Source organism: Centruroides sculpturatus, unplaced genomic scaffold, assembly GCF_000671375.1.
Source record: "Centruroides sculpturatus isolate CEXI.00-Female unplaced genomic scaffold, Cexi_2.0 scaffold1017, whole genome shotgun sequence".
NCBI classification, from domain to species: Eukaryota; Metazoa; Arthropoda; class Arachnida; order Scorpiones; family Buthidae; genus Centruroides; species Centruroides sculpturatus.
Genome location: NW_019385285.1, coordinates 52,374 through 64,003, shown reverse-complemented (window position 1 = coordinate 64,003; position 11,630 = coordinate 52,374). Strand labels below are relative to the sequence as shown.

Sequence of the window (11,630 nt, the reverse complement as noted above, 5' to 3'; positions counted from 1 at the left end):
TAAAATTAAAATATCACACAAGATTAACTACCGGTCACTGGAATTTAAAATTCGACACTAAACGCAATATGCACATGCAATTCAGACACAAGTGCCGATCGGCTCGTTTATGTCAAACAATCACTCCTCAAGGTATTATCATCACTCTGAAGTAGTATTCGTAGTGACCAGTCAATCTGATAAATTATGATAAAAAAAACCTGAAATTACAGTGCTTGATTTTGTTTGTCATTATTCATAATGTCCAGTCATTATGAATAATGCCCATATTAATTAATACTTAGTCCATAACATACACATGAAATTCATTACATCAGATGTCATTAAAAGTGCCCATGTCTATAAATTTCCACTCCATTACATTAACATTCCATATTGTGTATACAAATTTCCGTAAATTTAATCTATAACAATTTATTTATAATTAACACTAAATCTCGTTCTTACAAAATAAACATTAAATCATTTACGTTTTAATTTAATATGTAAAATTATTTTTGAAGAATACAAAAAGACGTTACTTACTTTATAACTTAAAAATAATGAATATAAAATACCGAAATCTAATTAAAATTAAAATTTTCTTTTAACATATAAACATGGAAAGTATTAATTAAGAAACGAAATAAATCTTATTCGGTTTAAAAATTAATAAATAAATTACGTCAAACCGGAAGTCAAGTTAATACGATCCGACATTACCGTTGCCAGAATTAATTTCGAAAAATCGGTAGCTAGTTCCCTGAAAATTCAGTAGATTATCGATTTTATTTCTAAATCCTAAAAATAATTTGTTTTTTTTTTATTACATTTACGTATAAATTTTAATAATAAAATCACTACTATTTTACCCTTGTTCATTATGCCAATTAAAACCTTAACTCTGTACCCCGAACAACAACCGAAGTTGTAGGAAGAAATTCGCGTATTTTACCGATCTAGGTATCCCCCTTTTCCAAATTTTGATATCGACTCAAAATAATTTAAAAAGACAAATTACAATAAAACGGTTTATTATCCAACTATCGGAAATTTCACAACGTGCCAAGGAAGAGAGGAAGGAGCAATTAAATAATTAAAATGATAAAGGATTAAAAATATATATATACTGTATATATAAATGGGGAATATCGCACTTCTGACAATCGCTGCAAGTGTATGGGCTAAATTTGGAGAATCCGTGCTTCTCGCATGGATGTGGTCGGCTCACGCGTCGAAAAACCTGATTTATTCGTGTACGTACCAGACGGAAAAACAAAAAATATCGTGTATCCACAAACACTCCAATAAATAAATAGAATTGAAACGACACTTTGAAATGTTTTCCCGATGAAAATGAATAATAATAATAAGTTTCAATAAAAATGATAAAATATAAATTGAATTAGATCATAACGAGTTTGCTTGAACTTCGTTTCTTCTGAGATCGCAGCAATGCGCGACGGGTAAGCTAGTTATGAATAAAAATTTGACAAACTATTTATCGTTTTATGACGAGTAAAATTTTTTCGTCGTGTTCGTGGCTTTTAAGTAATGCATAAACGTTCGAAACACGAGGCCCTTCGGACCGCGAGGCGTAGGCGGTGGCCCATGTCTTACGCTGCCCTTGGTCATAGAAATATAATTTGAAAATAAAATTATTTATAAATACGTATGTCAAGTTATATTTTTATTACGACGCAAAATATATTTAAGAGTTTACGGCCACTGTGCCGGGTGAGACGTTGTTGAAACAAAAAACGTTATACATTCCATTACGTATATAAACAGTATCGTAATTCACCAAGTGAAAATCAGCAAATTCATAAAATTTTTGTTATTTTGAACAATCCGGATAATCGAAAATCCGGATAATAGAGGTTCTACTGTACTTCAATTTCACATCGCCATCTGTTTCTCCAACCAACTCCACTCACAGACCGGGAAAAAGAGAAAATACACATCTCTTTTTCCCGGTCTGTGAGTGGAGTTGGTTGGAGAAACAGATGGAGCGAAATAGCCAAGTTAGCTAACGCCTAACTTTCCCGCCAGAGGGCTGAAGCAAACCAGCTACGGACTACGGTACATGCTAATTCGCTAGAGTTTCGATTATTGTATGAGCTATTTTGTTTTCTCAACTGGCATAGTAGACACTTGATATATCGTTCATCACCGACAGAGGCGGTAAGTAGTATGTTATTCTCCAATATTAAGCGCTGACAATATTAAAATTATGAATTTTAATTCTCGTCAGTTACAATTTAACATTAATATATGTCTAATTGGTGTACTAACAAATTTTAAATTAATTTTAAAAAATTGTATTTTTCACTACATACTCGAACCTAATACGCGCATTTCAAATTCAACAAAGACCCCACAATTACTCGAGGCTCTCAAGTTAATTTTTTTTCCACTTAATGTAAATAATTCACAAATTGGTAAATCATAAAGTTTACATCTGTCAACATTGACAGCAAATAAAGAACATTGCAATTATACAGAACTATTTATACGAGGGCAGTTTTTTTTTCAAGCACCAATGGACCATAAAACAAGGACAAGTGTAAATAACAAAATTAATTTATTACCAAAAGTTAGGTACAAATAGTGGTTACTTTTCAAAATAATCACCGTGAAGATTGAAAAATTGCCTTCTCTATGGATGAGCTTTTCCATCCCTTTGTCATAGAATGTTGCTGCCAGTGAATTGAGATGGCCTTAACAACATTGTTTTGAATATTGCCATTAGTTCATTAGTCTCAAACCTCTGCCCTCCTAGTCACATTTTCAGTTCAGGAAAGAGATGGAAGTCTTCACACATTAAAAAGTTTTAAGCTGGGTGGAAGTCTTCACTACCTTTAATTAAACACCCAGTGTATAGCCCCAATTTAGTGCTGAGCGACTTCCACATCTTTCCTGAAAAGGAAAAGTGGCTAGGAAGGCAGAGGTTCAAGACTAATGACAATCTTCAAAAAAATGTTAGGGCCCATCTCAGGTCATTGGCAGCAACATTCTATGACAAGGGGATGGAAAAGCATGTCCACAGATATGACAAATGCCTTAATCTTCACAGTGATTATGTCAAAAAGTAACCATGTTTGTACCTAACTTTTGATAATAAATTCATTTTGTTGTTTACACTTGTCTTTTCTTTATGGACCATCGGAGTTTGAAAAAAAATCAGCCTACGTATATATACTATAATTATGTATATAGAACTGCATTATTTATGTCAGAGGCATTACAGTAAGACCCCATTTAATGCAGGGGATGTTCCTAGATGACAAAGCGCTAAGCAAAACAGCATTAAACGAGGTCATTTTAGCATGGAGTAAATAGGGAAAGAAGAACACTCAACCACAAATAAACAAATTTTACTATAATTAAGTTATTTTTATATTAATTTGCATAATAATATATATTAAACACACATAAACATAATTAACACATAAACATATGCAGGCAGAAATTTAAAGTTCAGTTTTGTGACGAAGGTTCTGGCTCTTCTGAAATTAGTTTTTTGTGATAAAATGGTGTAATAATTTGTGACTTTGTTTTTCTTTTCTTAAGCAAATGTCTGTAGCAAGGGATTGTTCAATCAAAGGGAGCTACAATTTAATCAACAATTTTGGTTATCGTTACCAAACTTTTACTAAGGAAATCTGTAGAGAAATTCTTTGGGGTTCTTTGTTTTCAGAGTCACAATTTTCCAGTTCTACACGAATTCCTTATTCTGCCAGTTCTTGAAGGTTGTCGTTGGTAAGGCTCTCACCAGAAATCTGCAGTAACTCTTCAATATCCTGCTCGTCTACATCTCCTAGTCCTGCTGTATAGATTAGGTTGGCAATTTAGTCAACCTAACGATACAGCGATGGGCTCTTCTCATTGAGAATTCTTGGATACCTTCAGCCATAACGTCATCCACACTTTGTTCATGGTTTTATCAGTTAATACTTGCCAAGTGAAGTTGATATTTCCTATGGCATCCATGATGATATATTTTTTTCAAAATTGCACAAAACAAACAAATTTAAGGAAAGTATGGTGCTATGACGGATTGCCACCTTTTGTCGATTGGTTTGTGTTTGAGAATAATCGTATATGAATCAATGAAATGCCGCGTTAATGTGAATCAGCATAAATTTTGAGCGTTTTTTTAGGCTTTGAGCAGACCACATTATATTTATATTGAATCAGCATTAATCGAGGCAGCGTTAAGCATGGTCTTACTGTATTTACATTGCGCATACATGAATTTATCTGGTGAAATCAAAGATTATAATAATAATTTTGGTGAATTTTTAATTTTTATTCCCAGCTGCCTGCTTCAAACACTGAATTTTGAGTATGTATATATATTTATATACCTCGGACATGTTGTTTGTTTAGTTATGGCAATGCAACACTTGGGCAATCTGCCTAGGAGGATGCCTTCTGGTCTTTTTAGGGGAAACAGGCCCCTATTTACGAGTTACAGACATGGAGAAAACTTGGAAAACTGCACATGGCCAGCCCGTCTGAGCGAGGCGCAAACCCACGACCAAACTCCCAGTGTTCTGGGAATGAAAACTGCTTGGCCACTGGTGGGCACCTCTGACATAAATAATGCAGATCTATATACTTAATTATAGTATTTTTGTTGAATAATTCTTGAAAATTCACAAATATCCATCTGTTTCGGAGTAAAAGAAAAAATTGAAAACAAACAAAATGTTCAATTTCTCTCAAAACTAAGCAATAAACATTCAGACGGTATTCAGTTCAAATATAGTTATTTTGAATTTTTTAGATTGTTAAAAATACGGGGGGGGGCTATTTTTTAAATAAAGGTACATTTATGAATGAGAGTGAGAATGACGTGCGATTGCAGCAGTGTGCATGAGCATCTGCTTTCAGCATGCTTTGCACGTGTTTAGATGCCATTTGTAACCGTATCGTCTGTCTATGTGCCGAACTGTAGAAGTTTATAATGTTTAAGAAAATTGAGTCGCCCACCGACTGTAAGATCTGACTGTAAGATACGATCTGTTATTTGATTTCATCATGAAAGATCATGGTAACTGTCTTTTGGGACAGGAAATGGTCTTTGTTAGTGGATTTTATGCCAAGAGGCACAACAATCAATTCTGATGCTTATTGTGACCTTGAGAAAACTCTGCCATGCCTACAAGTCAAGTGGCGTGGCCTAATGTCTTCTGGCGGCAGGTGGCAGATTTCTTTGAAGTCAGAATTTAAAAAAATTTTGAGAGGTATGACAAATGTTTGAGTAAAAATGGAAATTATGTAGAAAAGTAGATAAAAGTATGTAGAATATGGGAAAAAATATATTTTAATGATATTTAGAGTATTTTTCTTATTAAAAAATGGACCTTATTTAAAAAACAGCCCTCGTATATGTATAGTTTTGTTCGTATAAATAGTTAGGTATAACTGACAACATACATTTTTGCAGTCAATGTTTATTGACATAAATTGCAAGTTTACCCTAGGTTTTTTAGAAAAACAAAACTGAGCTCTGTGGTATAGAAAATTAAAACTGTGTGAAAAAAGAGGGTTTAAAACTGATCTAGATCTAAAATAAAATTCCTATTGCTGTAATTTGACAGCAATTGGAAACTTCATTGATGTGTAGCATTGATTGCAGTTGACCTGTAGATGTTGATGGTGAACTTTGGCCTGGAATATCTTGGCCCATAGATTAAATTTCAAAATTTTGGTTGTCACAATGTTGACCCTGCTGTGTTGTACGTATTTGCAAAAAGTCATGTCTAGTGGCTATGCTTGCTTTAAACTTCAATTGCAGACAGAATGCTTTCTGACTTACTTATGCAGGAGCTCCGATTACACTCTGCTGAATTAATTAAAGATTTATTTATTTGTAAAGGTGTTTTATGGCAAAATGCGAAAATATCTAATAAAGCTCAGGTCTGCTTGGTGGGTAGATGACAAGACAACTGTCTTAAGGGGTAAAGTGAGCAGTCAAAAATGTTCAATAGGAAAAAAATAAACAAAAATAATAAGCAAATACAACAAAGTCAGTAGTTGTACTTTAAAGTTTATAAATAGTTCATGTAAGAGTGCCAGTGCTAAAAGTGTTTTCTATTGGTGGTCATTTTGGAAGCATGTGTGGTAAAAATCAGTGTTATGTCAGGTGCAAGCCAGCACTGAATAAAGCTATTTTATGTTCTTTGTGTCTCTCTCCATTTTTCCGATTGATTATTGATTATGGTTTTTGTGCGCTTCTTCCTTACTAAAAATAATTTCTTTTAATGTAGAAATGTTTGCAACTACTTCTCAAAATACTTTTAAATTACAGTTGAACTCTTGTCTTAACAAGCATGAAGAGACCAAATGCATTTGTTTGTTATAACTCTTACTTGCTACATCCATTTTTAGTGATTTATTTTGTATCATTACAACAAATATTGCAAGTAACCATTTATGTTAAACATGTAACTTATGTTATTATTAAACTTATTTGTTTGACTCAATACAATAGAATTTTAAAATATAAAAAAAAAACTTCTAGCTTGTTTGTAGCCATTTGAAATATTACAGCATTCCCTTCTTTTCCGAAAATTCCATTTGACTTTTTAATACAATATTTTGCCATATATGTTATTGTATGTGTTTTTGAAATGATCCATTGTTGCAAAAATAGTCTTGGCACTTAAACTCCTTTGCCAACCTTCCTACTTATGCTTTTAATATCTTCCCCTAAATTGGAAATTGACACTTTTTTGAGTTTGAAATTATTGTATTAATGTTTTGTTGTTACCTGTAACAATAGGCTACATTTTTCTAAATTTTTTAGTATAGAAAATGTTATACTCCAGTACATTTAAATAAATATTCTTATTCTTCATGTGCTGTTACCATTGAAGACTACAAGCATAATTTTCTGCATATTTCCATATTTTTAAATTTACACATTAATTACAGTAGAGCCTCGATTATCCGACCCAATTGGGGACTGGGGTTGGTCGGATAATTGAAAAGTCAGATAACCGAAAAGTATGAAAAAATCCATTATTAGAGTAGTATATTATTATATCCCATGTAATTAGTATATTAGTATATCGCTACTAACCTACTTTGCGTTGAATTTTCATCGATGTTAAGCCTAACAAAAATTTTTTAAAATAATAATTGTCACTATTGTATCGTTAAAAATTAGAAAATTAAGCCTCGTTTAAATACTGGCTCCCTTTCATGGTCGAATGAGTGTTGCCAGCTAAAACATGTAAAAATAATATTAAAGTAGCCAAGACATAGCCAAATATTGTAGCGCCACATCACTAGCAGACATTTGAAATTTGCCAACTAGGACGGTTGGATAATCGAGGCTCTACTGTATCACATAATTTTGACTTTTTCATAAATTGAGAGGTATTTCTTTTGTTAGACAACATGTTTAGCTTAAAAGAAGATTGAAAACTGAAAGGTAAATGTAAAAAAAAAGGTCACAAAACACTTAATATGCAGTAATTTTTAAAATATAATAGATAGTTCATTCAGGCAATACTAGTTTTTTCATTCTACACAGGACAAAAATTTGCTTTTATATTTGTGAATAAAAAAATGTCTTAATTGAAAACAAATTGAAGATTTGTTTGTACTAACCATTGAACTTGCTACAATTGTGCAAAAAGATAAGAAAAAATGCTTAGTTCTGGAAAACAAATTAAATGTTTATTCAGTAGTGTTTTCATTCTCTTATAAAATCATCATCAGATGTGAAAAATATCAAGTGTGTTAGAATATGTATATTCAAGAGAACACCATTTTTATAACTGTGATTGTTACAACCCAATTCAACTGTATTTATAATATGTAAAAATATTTGTCATGATAAAAAATATTGTGAAATGCTAAAAAAATATATATTTAATGTCCATAAAATATCAAGTGTGTTAGAATATGTATATTCAAGAGAACACCATTTTTATAACTGTGATTGTTACAACCCAATTCAACTTTATTTATAATATGTAAAAATAGAATTGCTTTAATGTCTAGTAGGATTATTGATTCAAATATTAAAGCTTGCATTAATTTAAAAAAACACATGCAAATAAGACATGTGTTTGTAGTTTAACAGTTACATTGATGAAATTAATTAAAATTAATTTCAATAAATAAGTACCAGTAAGGGATTATCCATAAATGAAGTCCACACTGGAAGGGGGAGGGAGGGGGTTATCGCAAGTAGGATAACGGGTAGTTGAACTTCAATAGACATCTGTTTTATTTCATTAAATTTTAGTTTTTCATTTTATTATTTATAAAATGATAAAGGTTTTGAGGGTGATTGAATTTCATTGGATGTCTGAAGAGGAGAGGGGGGAGTAAAAATATCAAGAAAAATGCAGACCAACTTTATGAACAATTTTTAATAAAAAGAAAAACATGAAAAATTTAAGATCATCAAAATGGTTCTGAAGTATAAATATAAATTCTATTTATATAATATGCATATGTATCACATGCGCAGAAAAGAAATTAAATGAAAATTTTGCAAAAAAAAAAAAAAAAAAACTCTATAAAGGTTGTTTAAATATTGTAAAGAAAGTAATTAAAAAAAATGAAAAACAAAAATTTTATTACTTTATATAAATGTTGATGTGTTGAAAGTTTTCCAGCAAATTTTCCTTATTGAATATATATAAAGTAGAATCTTGTTTTAATGGATCACAGAACAATGGATTTTTCAGAATAAGATTTTTTTCCTGGGTGCTGCTAAATTGATATAATTTTATCTCTTTTTAGTGGATCCATAATTCAGAATAACAGATTTTTTATAGCCCATCTATTGTAAACTTTGCTTTTTTTCAATGTATAGTTAATATTTGGGTGTTTCCAGGAGTTGTAGAGTTTGATGATGCACTTGTTACATCTGGGATATATACAATTGAAGAATTTTACAAAGGGTGTAAGCAGGCTGATAAAATTGAGGAGGAGCCATCTAGTGAATATTCTGATGCTGGTTCAAGTGTAGTGCTGAAATTTAGCAAAGCCATCAAGTCTTTCTTAAGTCATAAAGACCTTTCTGATGAGTTTTGGCATAAACAAACAAGCTATACACAACATTACTAATATCAAGCAATTATTGTATTCAATAGGCAGAGAAGTGGCATCAAAACAAACCAAGATGGATGAGTTTTTTTTGAAAACAAATTCTGAAGTCAAATGAAGTGCTAATGAGCATTTGTAATTTTCCTCTTTTTTGTGCTTACAGTATATAAGTATGAGGGTGAGTCAAAAATTCTCCACAATGTTGACATAACTCTTCTTACATTGTTCATACTGACCTCTGGCCTCGTTTATTTTATTATGCTGTTGTGGTCCTGCTATAGAATGTTGATCCTAATTCCTCCATTTGTCTTCCTTTTATTGCAGATAGATCATGGGCACTCCATTAGAAGTTTGCACCAAAGGCCCAGTACTGGAGCATTATCAGGAGAGAGGCACAACAATAAACAGTGCATGTTACAGTGAGATGCTTACTGACAAGCTAAAGCCTGCAATTTGAAGCAAGTGCCGAGGACTACTGTTGTAAGGTGTTGTGTTGTTGCATGACAATGCTCGTCCACATACTGCTGCCCACACTGCTGAAACACTCCGGAAACTCACGTTTGAAGTAATGGCTCATCCTCCATATAGTCCTGATCTTGCCCCTTTGGACTACTACTTGTTTGGTCCACTCAAAGAGGCATTAAGGGGCCGTTGATTCACCTCAGACCAAGAAGTGAAAGACGCAGTGCATGCGTGGCTCGCTGCTCAGCCAAAAATCTTCTTTTCTGAGGGCATCAGGAAGCTTGTGCAATGATGGACCAAGTGCATTGAAAAGCAAGGGGACTATATTGAAAAATGATGTTAAGTTCAGTTTCCTATTTGTATTGCAATAAAAGTTATAGAACTTTTATTGCAATACAAATTTACATTGCGGATAATTTTTAACTCGCCCTCGTATATACAGTTTCCATCAGCTTTATCACACACAGATACAGTATAATATACATATGATCTTGTAATATAAATGTTTCTAAAGAATAAAGAATAGAGATCACAGGAGACTGAATAATTTCAAGTACTGGTATTTCTAATATGTAGAGGTTTAAAAAACAAATCTTTTCAAATAAGAGATATTTTTCTGAGTCTATGGAAAATATATTGTTTGCAATATAATGGATTCTCAGAACAGTGAATGATTTTCAACAACCTGAGTGGTCCATTAAAATGAGATTCTACTGTATCCTGAATGTTTTCCAGATCATTAGGAACTGGTCTGCATGCCTGTTTTGGGAAATCTAGACTAATTTCATAATTCTTTTGTTTGATTATGGTTGGAATTTTTTTCTTTTATCTGTCATAGCAATAACTGCCTTTTCTTCTGTCTAGTTCTTAATCATAATTAATCCAATTATTAATTTTAGCTAGTCTCAGTAGATCTTTCACTAACAATTAATTATTCTGAATTCTTTGTTTTTTAAGTAGTTATCTTATTTTTTCATAAACTAGACATTTCTCATATAAATTAACTCTTTATTTTGATATATATTCATATTTATGCCCGTTCACAAATATTTGTTATTTCAGGAAACAATTCTATCACTTGAACTATAAATTGTATTTTTATCATTATTTTTTAGCTTTAGTTACCTTTTCTACTTTAAACTTATTTAAAGATTTTAATTTTTTTTAATATGGACTTTCCTTGTTTAACTTGTTCATTAAAATTATAATGATGGATTCTATTTAATATTTGTTCTGATTCTAAAGATTCAATTATCTTCTCAAATCAATCCAGGTTTATGGGTATGGATGTTAAAAAATAAAAAGAATAAAACATCAAATGGACTGAAACTGTAGTTGTTAAAAAAAAATCTCATTGGTTGGAATAGTGAAAGTTTGAATTACAGCAAACATTCAAAAAATGAACAATTTGAAAAGAAATTGTAGAATATAATATTTAATATGATTCATAAAGTAAAACCTTATAGTTTTGGGAAATCTAAAGTATTTTCTGAATATTATTATATAGTACTAATTTTGAAAGGTTCTGATAATAGATTATTCTCTCTAAGTACTTAACATTAAAATATACATCTTAAGAATTAAGCCTGAAGTGTTTCTTCTTGTTAGAATAGCTGTATTTATATTTTAAATAGATTTGGTTTGTGCCTGTTTTATATTTGACAGCTGTATTTTATATCAGTTTATTTTTTAAGTTTTCAGATGGCAACATTCATAGTAAATGAAGATAATTTAGAACCTTGTCCTTACAATCCAGCTCATCGAGTGAAAAGTAGTCGATTTCAGGCTCATGTTATTAAGTGTCGAGAGGTAATCATTTTGAAACTTACATAAATTGAAATAGAGATTTGTTTGTAGAAAAGGGCTGGCAGAATTACAATTTAATAAAAAGTAAAACATCTGGATACGAGTCCAATTTTTCTTGCCATGTCTAATCACCAGGAACAACTATTTCCATTGCAGAGACAACCTTTCTTTAGAGGCTATGCCTCTGCACGAATATGTAAAACAGTTTAAAATGTCCACAGGTGACAATCCCAACACAATTAAAAATATAATATTTGTTTGTAGAAATGGGCTGGCAGAATTACATTTTAATAAAATATAAAATT

At 31.5% G+C, this 11,630-nt stretch overlaps 1 protein-coding gene across 3 annotated transcripts in view; it reads left to right on the top strand.

Annotated features, from left to right (window-relative positions):
* Positions 1-2,055: 2,055 nt before the first annotated feature.
* The window catches only part of LOC111637180 (gametocyte-specific factor 1 homolog), a 46,575-nt gene continuing 37,000 nt past the window's right edge, over positions 2,056-11,630 (top strand). For 2 of the 3 annotated variants that reach the window (XM_023382606.1, XM_023382608.1), the window contains exons 1-2: positions 2,057-2,163; positions 11,214-11,328. In XM_023382606.1, coding sequence (XP_023238374.1) covers positions 11,221-11,328 — 108 coding nt within the window. In that variant the 5' untranslated portion in view covers positions 2,057-2,163; positions 11,214-11,220. Of the gene's footprint in view, positions 2,164-11,213; positions 11,329-11,630 lie in introns of all 3 variants that reach the window. The other variant, XM_023382607.1, reaches the window with a different exon arrangement.